Raw genomic sequence first — 15,606 nt, forward strand, 5'->3', positions numbered from 1 at the left:
ACAACAAAAATTATGTGCACAGCTGATAACTATTTAACATAATGTAGGCAACAGCTATCATATGCAAATGTGATACCTAGCTATTACACGCTCAGATGATACTCACTATAGCCTTCAAATGTGCAGGCAATTAGCTATTATGTGCGCTTGTGATAGATATAAAGTGAACAAGTGATTACATGCACACACCATAGCTATTATAAAAAGTAGTAATATCTGCACATGAAAAAGCTATTTTATGCACTAACATAGCTATTATGTGGACAAATAAAGATCTCAGACAATATTACCTGCGCAGTGGCTGAATATTGCTATTTCATGCACAAGATATAACTATTGTGCACATACAATAGCTATAACATTCACACATGTGTGCTATTTTAAATGCAGGAGTTGGATGTTATGTTCATGGGCGATAGCTCTTACAACACTTGATAGCTCGTATAGCACTTGATAGCTATTGCAACACTTGATAGCTCTTACAACACTTGATAGCTCGTATAGCACTTGATAGCTATTACAACACGAGCTAGCTCTTACAACAGTTGATAGGTCTTACAACACTTGATAGCTCTAACATCAGTTGATAGGTCTTACAACAGTTGATAGATGTAGCTCTTACAACACTTAATAGCTCATACAGCACTTGATAGCTATTACAACACTCGCTAGCTCTTACAACACTTGATAGCTGTTGCATGCACACAAAATAAGCAAGTGTTCACACCAGTTGTCGCATCAAGGACTCAGAATCTTTTCAAACATGATAGCTATTATGTGCAAACAAGACAGCTGTTGAGAGCACAGAACAGACGTATGACCTGCACGCACAAAACCCGTAACTGCACAAGTGATAGATATTACCAGAGAACTCAATTGCTGACAAATGAGACAATAATGATATTGTAGACACAAAGTAAAAACTGTCATTATTGTCTTTGGTTTCAAAGATCTCTTATAATGTTTATTTTATCTAAAATTTAGAACATCTTTTAAATGTTTAATGTATGTATTTAAACGTTGTCTATTATTACCAGCATTTGTTATTCTTGTACGTTATTCTTGACAACCTGTAGTACTAGCACTTCTTATCGCAGTGTTCCAGTTAGGCCTAAATGGAAGGGCGCCCAACCATGCCTTTGGAAGCTCAGCCCTGCCCATCCAAGGCCCCACCCTGCCTTTTAATTAATAATAAAAATTAAAAAAAAAAAATTTATACATATTATTATTTATAAATCTTATATTAGATCATGTGTTTTTAATCAATTCCTCATTAAAGACATTTTATTTGTATGGTTTAATAATAATGGAAATAATGTATTCTAATAATTATTAATAATATAAAAATTAATATGCAACAGAAAGCATTCCAGATACGACCGCCTGCTCGAAAGTGCCCCTTTGACAAATACTGCGCGCTCGAAAGTGCCTTTTTGACAAAATAGCCCCCCTGCCTGCCCTTTTCAAACCCTAGCTGGAGCATTGTTATGGTAGTGTTTTTTCCAGGCCGTTTTAGTGTGGCGCGGCGCCATGCCCTTTTCTTGTAGCGCCACGCTGCCCCCTTTCAAAGCCATTTAGCGCCACGCTGCCCTTTCCAAAGGCCGCCTCCCTGCCCTTTCATGAGTACCCGCTGTTTTCCGCCCTTATTGATAACATCTTAATTGCCCCTTGACCAAACTTCTTAGCCGACTAGTATCAGATTATGGCCCCAAGGCAGCGAAGATTCGCGCGGTTGTGAATTAGTCATGCTTGAATAACCCTGTGTCAGTTTCAATTGATAATGCCAGAGGCTATGTTATACCAAGCGCACTCATCGGACGGTAAGGTGAACTCCTCCACGATAAAATCGTTGACTGTTAATTCGGAGACTTTTGATGAAAAAATCGATGTTATTCTCCTGGCAATTGTGCATTTCATGCATAATTCAGTTATACTAATTAAACAAAATGCGAATCCCGTATTAGGCGGACGTATTATACGATTTTACGTTGCTATGCGCACCTATCGCTAACATCATTTGCCATTTTAACAACATGGCGGACTATACAGAATTAAATTGTGACTCTGCAAAAATGGCAAATAACGTCGTAAATGATCGAATTAACGATGGAGATTTTACATTTAGAAGGAATTAATGAAATGTCTGTAATAATCAACAATGCATAAAAATGTTTTATATAGCAACAACATATTTATTTGTAATCTACTCAGTGGATGTATGTCATGGAAACAAGTGTTTGCATATTGTTAGCGATAAATTTACTCGCAATGTTAAACATCTAACAAGATTATCTTTAGAAAATGGGATAAGGCAAACGTGGCTTCATTTATATGTTAGTGGATCTGTGTATGATCAGATTCATATGCATATATTGCTTTATTATGTTTGTCATGCTGAACAGTTTATTGAAACAGCATGGATCTTAAATGTACATTGTAAGGTTAACATATTAATATACATCAAAGTAAGTTAAATACATCAACTACCATTAAATGTGCTTGTTTATATTTTTTTCCACAACTGCCTCTTATGCGATTACATGTTTCTCGCTAATTCAGGTATTCACAGAACATTTTTGCCCTTTTTTGCATAAACTGCGTGCTTAAATACCCTTTTTGAAAGTAATGCGCCATGCCCCTTTGCCCTCTTGGGAAATACACTATATGGTGACTCGACTATTTAAGGGAACTTTTCACAGTTTTTGGCATGTACTGAAGTTTGTCAATAAATGATTTATATTGATAAATGTAAACATTGGATCTAAAAAGCTCCAGTAAAAAAACAAGAATAAAAAAAAGAAGAAAAAAAGTGACCCTCAGCTGGGCACGAAACACTGATCCCTGGAGTAAAAGTCTAACGCTTAGACCCCGGCGAAATGTTGTTCATGATTTCATGAACACTTCAAGCCAATCAAGAACTGTTCATGAACGGTTCTGAAAAAGTTCCTGAGCTTGGTTCATGAACTTTTGGACATGAACTGTTCTTAAGACATGTTCATGAACTGTTTATGAATTATTGTTGAACATTTCAAAGTTCATGAACAGTTCTTCATCTAACCATAAATACTTAGTGATGAACATTTCATGCACAAGTATTTCTAATGACTTTTCTGAGACAGACTTTAAGGATCCATCATGAATAATTCATGAATTCCTTTGTGCTAGATGTTTCATACATATTTTTGAAAGTAATATTGAAATGTCTAGCATACAAATCTTGTAGATTTGTGAAACCTGTGAAGTTAGTATGAATATGCATAGTACTTTCACCACTGTAAGTTAGAGTTCTTGACCTGTTCTAGAGAATTTTAAGAACATTTGTACAAGAACTGTTTAAGAACTGCCTTCAGGAACACTTCAATAACTTTTTAAGGACTTTTCCTGTTCTTGAATTATTCTTAAACTATTCTTGAACACTTTAAGAACTTTTTTGAACAACATGTTTCCTTCTTATGTTCTTAAACAGGTCTACACAATGTTTTTGAACGTATGATGGACTTTTTAAGAATCCAATATGTTCTAAAAAGGATCTGTCATTGTTCTTGGAAGACTTAAAAGACAAGTTTAAGAACGTTTTAAGGACATCTTATTTCAAGAACAGTTTAAGATGATATCAAGAACTCAATGTACATTGCATTGCTGTTTTTACAAAGAAAGAATATTGTGTGCACAGGAAGTTGAAACGGAAGGCACATGGTTTATGTTATATTTGAAAATGTAAGTCTTTAATAAATTACCGGCTGAACTGATCAGCCATTGGTTCCATTTCAAGTTCTTTGGCACTGTAAGTGTAACCATTTCAGGGAAACCATTGATAAGTAAATGATTCTTGAACTGAAAATGAGACTATTCATAATCTTTTCAATACATGAATTATTCATGAACATATAGTGCAAAGTTGTATTATGAAATTGAAAGAGTATTATCAAAGCACTTGTATCTCAGTTATTAGTGTTATATTTAAATTATTGTTATATGTTGCTATCAATATGTTAAGTGCTAATACAAGACTTGTTTCTTCTTACCCTGACCTGTTTGTTGAGCTTTAGTAACACTTATGATAACCTTTGCATAAATTGACAAATTCTTGTTCATGAATAGTTCATGAACACTTCATGCCACCTCAGTTCATGAACTCTTGAAGAACTATGGTTCATGAACTATTCACTTACAGTTCGTGAACAGAAAATGAGCCATTGAAAAATAGAAGGAAAATGTTCATGAACTGTTCGTGAACAGCAAAACCCTGAAGAATTTTTCAAGAATTGTGTTGTTCATGAACTGTTCAAGAACACTTCATGCCATTGATGTTCATGAATAGTTCATGAACATTTCATGCCATAATGGTTCAAGAATAGTTCATGAACACTTCATGCCACACGGGTTCAAGAATAGTTCATGAACACTTCATACCATAAGGGTTCAAGAATAGTTCATGAACATTTCATGCCATTAGGTTTCAAGAATATTTCATGAACACTTCATGCCATTAGTGTTCATGAACAGTTCATGAACTAAAATCTCAAGAACTTTTCACAGATGTGGCTCATTTTCTGTTCACGAACTATTCGTGAACAATTCATGAACTCAGTTCGCGAACAGTTCATGAACTGTTCACGAATTATTCATGAACTGCAGAACAACATTTTGCAGGGGGATCGCTCGGCCATCTGTTCCCATACAATGAATTAAGTATTTTATACTTTATATAGGCAATCTTCGTAGTGTAACAAAATATAACAATAGAACGCTCCAAATTATTGAATCATTTCGCGTTGCAACGCTATATAATGTTCAGGTTTAAAATTGTCAAAAGATGCATATAATGGATATTTTAGAGCATGGTTAATGTTCAGTATTACTGTTTCATCACAATTATCATAACTAAAATGAAAATTTGCAAATCTGAAACATTTTTTTCAATTTTGTTAATTTACCAAAACATGAAAAGGCCCCTTTAAGAGCAAGTGGGACAAATTCAAGGACCTTGGTGGATTATAACCAGTAAAACAGTCATAAGCAAAAGGGCTAAACTTTACTTTTAGAGCCTCTGCAAATGCTTAAGACCACAAACAAGTGTTTTGTCATTGCAGCGATTTTGTTTGTCCAATTGGGAAAAGTACCCGGAGCGGTCCAATTGGAAAAAAATTGAGTCGTGAAAACCTTAAAATTGGGAAAAATCGAGTCGTGAAACCCTCAAATTGGGAAATTGGTGTATTTGATTTTATGCTCCCAAATACTTTAAAATTGATTCTAAGTGTTTTCAAGCTGTCAATATTATATTTACCTAGGTTCAAACCATGGAGCTGCTCAGGGAAACTAACAAAATGTTGCATTTTCCAAAAAAAAAAAAAAATTTTTTTTTTTTTTTTTTTTTACCTTAAATTGGGAATTTAGGCCAGCAACTGGGAAATTTGTAGTTTTTTCGTAATTGGGAAAGTGCCGTTTACCGGTACTTTATAAAGTAGGAAAAATATCGCTGCATTGGTAATATGGCCTTAATTAATTTGTTCAGAGTATTAAAAACAGAAACAAGAGTAAATATTTACTATAAAATCATATTTTACAGTGTATTTTAACATGAGTGCAGTTATCTAATTACATTTAAAACACCATTTTATTGATTACTGAGCCACAGCTTCAATTGGAATATGACAACCCCTTTATTTCTCCCAATAAAACGGATGCAACATTTGTTAAGATAAAACAAACTATATAACTGTTCAAAACTTAAATACCTAAAGTTTACAGCGAAAGAAAAGCCATCAAAGTTGATATTTTTGCTGATGCCAGCAATTACAAATCATGCCACGCACATTTTAACGACTCGCAAAAGGGTGAATAAGTTATACTTCCATTTAATTTGACTCTGTCATTGAGTGCGGTTTCCATTGAACCCGAGGTGAGCCGATGATTTATTATTATAATTATCACACTGTGATAATACCAGAAATGTTCGTCCTATCTGTAAATGAAATTATACACCCTGGTGAAGTAAGAAATGAATCGATGTAGTCAGCTCAAATGGTATTTCATTTTAATAATTGATACAACTACCGGTATTTGTACTGTCTCCTTTCATCCCAATATTTCTTGTGTTTTGTTACTATGACGTATTTGGATCTTCTTTTTTAAATCTGACAGGGAAATCTGGTGAAATGAATATTTAAGCCCATGTTTTATGGAGGCCAGGCATATAGACTAATTTACAGTCATTTATTTTCGGCGGTATATAAAGGTGCAAGACTTGTGGTAATAAAAATTTTGAGTCACACTGTCATTGGAAAAAGTTAATATACATGTATATACCATATGCGGATGAAAGTTTCTATCTTTAAGACTTACTATAATATAAAATTGAACATAAGCCCTCCAAACTCAATTAAATGTTTTATAATTCATGTACTGATTTTTGTTATTTGACCCCTGCAATTTCAAGCACAAGGTTAATTGATCCTGGTTTTCCAAATCTATTGAAATCCCTGATTAAATCTACCAACAAAACAAGGGCTGTTTGTAAAACATGCATGCCCACCATATGGGCTGTCAGTTGTAGTTGCAACCATTGTGTGAATACGTTTTTTGTCACTGTGACCTTGACCTTTGACCTAGTGACCTGAAAATCAATAAGGGTCATCTGCCAGTCATGACCAATGTACATATGAAGTTTCATGATCCTAGGCCTAATGATTCTTGAGTTATCATCAGGAAACCATTTTACTGTTTCGAGTCACTGTGATCTTGACCTAGTGACCTGAAAATTAAAAGGGGTCATCTGCCAGACTGCCAGTCATGATCAATGTACCTATGAAGTTTCATGATCAAAGGCGTAAGCATTCTTGAGTTATCATCCGGAAACCATTTTACTATTTCGAGTCACTGTGACCTTGACCTTTTTGTCCTAATGACCTGAAAATCGATAGGGGTCATCTGCTAGTCATTATCAATGTACCTATAGTTTCATGATCCTAGGTGTAAGCATTCTTGAGATAACATCCAGAAACCATTTTACTGTTTCGAGTCACTGTGACCTTGACCTTTGACATTGTGACATGAAAATCAATAGGGGTCATCTGCCAGTCATGATCAATGTTCCTATGAAGTTTCATGGTCCTAGGCATAAGCATTCTTGAGTTATCATTCGGAAACCATTTAACTATTTCGAGTCACTGTGACCTTAACCTTTGACATAGTGACCTGAAAATCAATATTGGTCATCTGCCAGTCATGATCAATGTACCTATGAAGTTTCATGATACTAGGCTTAAGCGTTCTTGAGATATCATCCAGAAACCATCTGGTGGATGGACCGACTTAGACGGACGGACCAACCGACCGACATGTGCAAAACAATATACCCCCTCTTCTTCGAAGGGGGGGCATAATAATGAAGTACCTCTTTAAAGGGATCTTTTCACGCTTTGGTAAATTGACAAAATTGAAAAAAGTTGTTTCAGATTCGTAAGTTTTCGTTTTAGTTATGATATTTGTGAGGAAACAGTAATACTGAACATTAACCATGCTCTAATATAGCCATTATATGCATCTTTTGACGATTTTAAAACCTAAAAATTATAAAGCGTTGCAACGCGAAACGATTGAATAATTTGGAGAGTTCTGTTTTTGTCGTTAAATTTTGTGCAACTACGAAGATTGCTTATATAACGTATAAAATACATCAAGAATGTGTACTCGGTGGAATAGCTCAGTAGGCTAAAGCGTTTTTACTTCAGGACTCTGGCAGGACTCCAGGGGTCACTGGTTCGAAACCTGCTCCGGGCAATGTTCTTTTCCTTTTTTTATATTTTTTTCTTGATTTTTTACTGGAGCTTTTACGATCCAATGTTTACATTTATCAATATAAAGCATTTAATGAATAAGTTTAAAAAATGCCAAAATCTGTGAAAAGGCCCCTTTAAGGGATATAACAATGCATCAATACTGTTTAAATACTCATAAATTCAATACGAACAAAAGAATCAGCATTCAGCAGCGTCATAGTTGAAATAATCAAATGAAATCAATTGTGGTATTGGTCAAAATTTGTAGAAGGTCTACTGTTTGCATTGTACATGTATAAATACACCTTCGAATTTCAATGAAAGGTTTCATTACATGCTCAAATAAAAGAAATAATGCAGATAAGACCCAAGAGCTCCTACAGTTAATGTGTTTGATCAAATAAACCATGAATTTTAGTAAATGGTCACAAGCTGACTGTGAATGTTTTCCACTTGTGCTCAAAACCACAAATACAACTTTAGTTTACCCTTTGCCACTTAGATACGTATTTTGATACATTTGAAGTCCCTTAGAAAGTTCAATTTAACACATTTATGCCTAGAGTTAAGAAAAAAAGGCCTTGGCAAACAGTGTAGACTGACCCAGATGAGACGCCGCATCATGCAGCGTCTCATCAGGGTCTGCACTGTTTGCTTTAAGGAATTTCTGTAAGAAATGTTCTAAATATAGAAATAAATATACTAGACATCCCTAATTTTGGAAATAAATTGATCCAATTTAGAAGGATAGAAGGCATAAATAGGTTAATAAAAGACCTTTCTTACTAGATTCAAGTTTTAAAGGCTTCATTTGTAACCCTTAGATACTGATGAGCAGCAAACAGCATAGAACCTGAACAGGCTGTGAGTTACTCATAGGCTGTTCTGGTTTTATGCTGTTTGCACATAGCAATTTTCACTTCTGAGTGGGAAAGTGTTAAAACATTTGCTTATCCCGATATAACACAGGACTTTTTCTCACCATGGCATTCTTGGGATATGACCTTATAATACTTGAACTAAGATCTGTGATACAGTTCTACCATAAGACCATGCAGACTTTTAAAATTATTATCGTAGTTTAAACACTATATTGTTTATTGCCTATATTTAATTTTTCAGCATGTTTCCTAGTCAGAGGTTTTACTTTTTAGAATAATATACTGCATTAATTCAGTCTTTAATAATTTTTTGACAATTTTTTAAAATTGTAATTTGCAAAAAAGTGAACAAATTAAAATTAAGTCCCTTACAATAAAAAATAAAATCTTTCATCGGTGAAGTTTTAAATGAGAAAGTAAATTTTGAGACATCAATTTGAGAAAGGCAAATGGAATTGTCTTCAAGTGATGCTTGTTTCTATGTGAAGCTATTTCACAATCCCACTGGGAAATTGGTTTCATGCAGTTCGAAGATTTAAAACATGCTGTCACATGGCCACCAACAAAATCAAGACATGAATGCTCTACTGTGCAACTAGTCTAAACATTTATAGCCTCAGATGGCAATCTATTTCTGTATCATACCAAACAGAAGACAACTATATAATAACCAGAATAATAGATTATTTACAATACTGACATTTAAAGTTAATATGTTATATACAACATATACACCAAAAATAAGTTCATTATTGCGATGTCATAGATAGTATGGTGTCATTTTCAGTGAGGTTTTTTCACCATTTTGGGAATGGAGCCAGGTCCCTTTGGATTAGGAAAATCTGCGGCGTTTTGACTTAAATTGGGAAATTAGTGTTGTTGTTGTTTTGCTAAAAAATGCTTCAACATGGAGAATAAGTGTTTTCCGAATAACTTTTATAGCTGGATGTGAGATAAACCAAAGACCTATATATATGTGTATTATAGGTCTTTGCATAAACATAATATTGGGATCTTAAAAAAAAAAAATTGGAGAGGGCTTTCAATTGGGAATTTTTAGGTCCCATTTAGGAAAAATACATATTTTTTCCGTTGGGAATAGGGCCGAATACTGGACCCTATTTTGAATGAAAAATAACATTGAAGTAATGTTTCTGCCCACGAAACCGACCTCAGTATCTTTGTATAAGCATTCTAGGTTCTCAATATAAATTGATATAAAATACAGATAAAAATCATAAAATTGAAAATAAAAATAAGTTGTCAATAGTGAACTTAAAATTGCATCATAGGGACACGTTGAGTTTTTTTGAATGCTTTAAACTTTTATGAGTACATACAGCTAGGAGGTTCAGAAGTTGGTAATTTGGGGAGTTGGATTATAGTGACAGTCATTTACAGATTTATCTATTTTTAAACGTTTTAAACCAATAAACCAATAAATATGGCATAAAAGAGAGCCAAGTTTAATAAAAAGTATACAATTTTAGAAAGAATGAAAAAAAAGCTAGAAAAACTTTATAGGCCAATTGGGTTTGAACCAATGATCTTTTTTAAATAGCCTATCATCTTAACAACTTGATTATCTGGACTGTTACATCATAATATTACACTTTATATAAGTAACAAAATATATATGTAAAAAAAAACAACAGAAAAACTCAAAATTATTTATTTATTTGTAACTCATGATAATTTTCATTATTTCATATGATGATTGTTGTAAATGTGCTCCCTGATGTTTATTGTTCTTTGATTTTTTGAATATGTGACAAAAAGTTGCACATTTTGTAAACAAGTCTCTTTAATACAAACAAAAAAGTGCACAAACAAAATAAGTTCAATTAATCAAAACATGTTCTATGTAATTAAACTAACTATATAATACCTGTCAAGCGCTGGTACTTTGCCTTCAGTACTTGTTCGTTCCATAGTTTATTTCTCACAATTATGTATCCTGTAAAACCTGATACAATCAGGTAACAAAACAATATGAAATATGCTATTTGATTGAAATTAAACCTCATTCTCAAAACACCACGTAAATATCCCGAATGTTGGCATAGCCATTAGCAGCTTATTTCTCTCAACAACTTCACAAACTCGTAATCTTATGTTCCATGCAAATTCCTTTGTATCCAGAGGCGATTTGTTTTCTTGTGTGTCTCTTATCTGAATTCACGCAAGCACTGACTTCTTAATCCAAAGTGGCAGAGCAAAGTGAAAGTAGATGTATTTATAAAGTCACGTGATTTACGACTCAAGATGGCGGCGCCCATGGACAACATGAAAAATTCCGATGCATCTGATGTGCATGATGTTTGCACTATTGACGCAACAGTTACCACAGGATTTGAGACAGTGGCTGGCGAAGAAGTTCAAGAAAAGCTGGGTATTAAAGCCATTGGACTTAGGGGCAGAATCCGCTTTGAATGCCCAATGAGTTTAGTGAAAGAGGTAAATTCGGTGCTGTAACAATTTTTTGCCGTACAAATGAGTCCTATGCAGTACACTGCCTAGGTCTGTTAAAAAGTCATTTAAATATCACCCTTCCCGTGTCACATTAAATAACAATGAATGTGTCGTGGATTTAAAATGTTATTTGTAGGCACTGGCCCTACCAATATAAAGCATTATGACTTGGGACGTAAAGTGTTTAAGCTGTTTTGAATGGTATTAATAATATTCTCAGTTTGATCATAATGTTTATTAAATGACAAATCCAAAGATAATTCCTGGTTGGTTTAATCAGTACCCTATGGTGATTGTCTGATACACATTTGCGCAGTACCACTGAGGAAGACCCAATGCTATTTGGATTAAAGGGGTAAAGCTTTTTAACAACAATAACAGTACAGGCAACGTGTACTTTGACAAAAAACGCGTGTCCGCGGTGTTCAATTTTCCCAATGGGTGACATTTCGCGGGGGGCGGACACGCTACTGACCGCGGTGTTAAGCTAACACCGGAAATCGCCGCGATTGCACGCTATCGTTAACGGGAACACCCGTGATCACCGCGATGCTGCGCAGCAACCATAAACACCTGTCTTCGAGGGTCATTCACGCGTTTTAAATGTACATGTACATGTACAAAATAAAATCATATACTTCATGTACATGTAGATATTATGTGCACATTTATGCGTACTTAAACTAGGGCAGTATGTTAAGTCGGAAACTAAAACTAAGCGTTTAGATGATCAATACGATTAACTTTTATGGTGTTAATCAATGCAATTGCCATTTTGGTTTCACAAAATTGGGTTTCATTTCTCCCGATTTCCAGAAAATGACTTGTACATTTTCCATGAAATCTAAATATGGCGTGTTACAGCGTGTTTGATTTTTATTTTATTCAGATGAAATGTCAATTCCAAATCATTCGCGAGCTTCCCCGATACTTGAGAAGAAATTCACTACGAAACTTTAAATCGAAATTAAAAGATCCCAATGTTGTCTGCGCTACGAAGATTTTGTGTAAAAAATAAATACACCCACGCCAATTTTCCCGCGCTTTTTATGGTTCAGAACAAAGGAAATGAAAATATCATGGGCATATATACATGTATTTATTTGTGGCTACAATTTTTAACAGAACATGAACTCTACACAACGCGCGCACTAGGCTTCAGGTGATTTACGAATGTTGGAATACACCTGTTCTGATTGGGCGCTTATTTCATCAAATCTTAAAATAAAAACATATGCCGAAATTCATTTGATAGTTTAGAGATATGGCGAACGTTTGTGATTTTTGCATTTCTATCACACTTTTATCATCATCATTGACCAGAATTTGCATGAAATCGGAAATCTTGGGATTATTGGGTAATGGACAGAGACGGGAATTTTTGCATGTATGCGGTAATCAATTGTGATTGTTCGTAATCGTTGTTGATTTTTTAGACACCAAATGACACCTATAACATTCAAACACACGGTAGATTCTTTCTGCAAATTGGTACCGACCTACGTTTATGTTCAATTATTTTATTTCTAGCGAACACGATGAACACCGCGGTAGATATTATGGGTCCGCGGTGATTCACGGTGTCCACCTTATGGAAAACGGCCCCCGCGAATATATGATCTGAACACCCATCGCGGGGGTCGTTTGGTAAGTGAACACCGTAAAATGAGCACCGCGACGAGTGGCGTTTGTCAAAGTACACGTTGCCTGTACTGTAAATGAAATGTTTTTCAATAGAATTTATGATATAATTACCATTTGTAAGTAGTGACGGTACTTATAACATTCACTGCTATTTATCATCACTTCTTTAAAATGATTTGATGTGACAAGACATGCCTGTATTCATAAAATAAAAAATAAAATGAATATTTAACATCCCCGTTCGCGGAATAGATCGTTGTTTTGCATATAAATGGTATAGTGAGAAATAAAATTTATATAAATTCATTAAAATATATTTTTTATCCAGGTTGACATCGAAAACCTGATCAAAATCGGTTTTGAATCGTTAAAATAATATATAACTACATGCAAAAGGCGAAAATCATAGCAGCATCACGAGTTATGCAAATTATATCTATATTTAGCTGTCGCTAAACATAATAAGCATATGGAAGATAAGATTTAGCAAAAACGTAACGCTGCAACTCAGTTTATGTCTGTAACAGATGTATTTGCATTTGTTCTTACCTTTTCTCCGCTAAATTCGCCCGTATCTGCAATTTTGTTTGTTTAGTTTTTAATTAACGTGTCAAATCATGAATATTAATTAGGTTGTTTTCATACTTTACCGTACTTGACCCCAAAATAAAAATCGCTATATTGTTTGTTTTCTACCGATTTCAACTGGATTTTCAGTGAAATCCTCAATAAAAACAGGTTTTCTTACGATTCTGCCCTTATATATCTCCGTGAATGGGGACTTGAAATATAGCAGTCAATAGGCAGGCTAGTGGGGAAAATATTACAATAATGTTCAATATTTCAACACCTAGTACTAGCAGTGAATAAATCTGCCATTCCTTCTGTTATTGCAGGTACAACATTTAGTTTAATTGTCCCCTACCGGTTTCACCGGAGGGGACTTATGGTTTGCGCTCTGTCTGTCAGTCAGTCAGTCACACTTTTCTGGATCCTGCGATAACTTTAAAAGTTCTTAATATTTTTTCATGAAACTTGAAACATGGATAGATGGCAATATGGACATTATGCACGTCATTTTATTTTGTTCCTACGTCAAAAATTATGGTTGCTATGGCAACAAATAGACTAGAAATACTGCTGAAAATGGTGGTTTTCTGGATCCTGCGATAACTTTAAAAGTTCTTGATATTTTTCATGAAACTTGAAACATGGATAGATGGCAATATGGACATTATGCACGTCATTTCATTTTGTTCCTACGTCAAAAATTCTGGTTGCTAAGGCAACAAATATATATATTAAAAAATCTGACAATTGTGGAATTTCTGACAATAGTGGAGCCGGTAGGGGACTATATTGCTTGGCAATAGTCTTGTTGTATGTGGATTAATAAGTGCATGTTTGAACATATTCTAGCCTTGCACTACAGCAGACGGTAGATTATTCTCACATCGGTATTCATGTATTTCAGGTCGCTAAACTGAGGACAGTTGACAATTTTCGTGTATTGATGTTCTATAACTCCAATTACACATTCTCAGATGATCAGGTATAGTAACTCCAGCTGGAGACGGCCATTTTAATCCTTTTTCCAATTAGATATGTATTTTTATGCATTTGTTTTCCCTATGAAAGTTAAATTTAATTCAAGACCTTTCTTACTAGATACAAGTTTTAAAGGCTTCATTTCAAACCCTTAGATACTGATGTGCAGCAAATAGCATAAAACCTGAACAGACTGCGAGTTACTCGCAGGCTGTTCTGATTTTATACTGTTTGCACATGCCATTTTCACTTCTGAGTGAGAAAGGGTTAATAAGGCCTCGTTCTGGGGTCACTGGGCTAAGTGCATGTGCAACCAAGTGTCGTCCCAGATTAACCCGTGATGTCCACACAGGCTAATCAGGAAGAACACTTTCGGCATAAACGGTATTGTCGTTAAATAGTGACTTCCTTTAATGGAAAATTTCCATAAAAACAGAAGTGTTCTCCCATATTAGCCTATGCGGACTGCATAAAGCCCCATTTCATAATAATGTAAATAAATTCTCTCATCTGCCTTTAATGTTTATTTATTATACCACCATTACCATTGGTAATGGGGGCTATATAGGAGTCACTTTGTCGGTCGTTCGGTCGGTCTGTCTGTCTGTCCAGAAATTTCATCCGATCTTCACCAAACTTGGTCACAAGTTGTATCTAGATGATGTTTATGTCAAGTTTAAATATGGGTCATGCCCAGTCAAAAACTAGGTCACAGGGTCACTTAGTGTGTTTTAAACCGAAAGTTTGTCCGGGCCATAACTATGTCATTTATCGTTAGATTTTAAAATAACTTGGTACATTTGTTCACCATCATGGGACAGTGTGTCTTGTGAAAAAAGTACGTCAACATCTCAAAGGTCAAGCTCACACTTGGAGTTCAAAGGTCAAATGCACGTCGGGGCCATAACTTCATCATTTATTGTGAGATTTAAAAATCATTTGGCAAATTTGTTCACCATCATTGGACGGTGTGTCGCGCGAAAGAATTTCGTTGTTATCTCCAAGGTCAAGGTCACACTTTGAGTTCAAAGAAAGGTAAAATGCATGTCCGGGCAATAACTTTTTCATTTATTGTGAGATTTGAAAATCATTCGGAAAAAAATTTCACCATCATTGGACGGTATGTCATGCGAAAGAATTACGTCGATATCTCCTAGGTCAAGGTCACACTTTGAGTTCAAAGATCAAAAATGGCCATAAATGAGCTTGTCCGGGCAATAACTATGTCATTCATTGTGAGATTTTAAAATCATTTGGCACATTTGCTCACCATCATTGGA

General features: G+C 34.8%; 2 protein-coding genes across 3 annotated transcripts in view; one reads left to right on the forward strand and one right to left on the reverse strand.

Moving 5' to 3' along the window:
• LOC127881782 (ribitol-5-phosphate xylosyltransferase 1-like) overlaps positions 1–10,908 on the reverse strand; it is a 55,091-nt gene extending 44,183 nt beyond the window's left edge. The window contains exon 1 of the mRNA XM_052429923.1: positions 10,551–10,908. Coding sequence (XP_052285883.1) covers positions 10,551–10,689 — 139 coding nt within the window. The 5' untranslated portion in view covers positions 10,690–10,908. The remainder of the gene's footprint in view (positions 1–10,550) is intronic.
• The window catches only part of LOC127881776 (tRNA (guanine(6)-N2)-methyltransferase THUMP3-like), a 38,317-nt gene that overhangs the window by 10,031 nt on the left and 12,680 nt on the right, over positions 1–15,606 (forward strand). Inside the window, exons 1-2 of one of the 2 annotated variants that reach the window (XM_052429916.1) lie at positions 10,897–11,119; positions 14,253–14,330. In XM_052429916.1, coding sequence (XP_052285876.1) covers positions 10,928–11,119; positions 14,253–14,330 — 270 coding nt within the window. In that variant the 5' untranslated portion in view covers positions 10,897–10,927. Of the gene's footprint in view, positions 1–10,896; positions 11,120–14,252; positions 14,331–15,606 lie in introns of those variants that run through there. The other variant, XM_052429917.1, reaches the window with a different exon arrangement.

The sequence above is a fragment of the Dreissena polymorpha genome, chromosome 5, assembly GCF_020536995.1.
Source record: "Dreissena polymorpha isolate Duluth1 chromosome 5, UMN_Dpol_1.0, whole genome shotgun sequence".
NCBI classification, from domain to species: Eukaryota; Metazoa; Mollusca; class Bivalvia; order Myida; family Dreissenidae; genus Dreissena; species Dreissena polymorpha.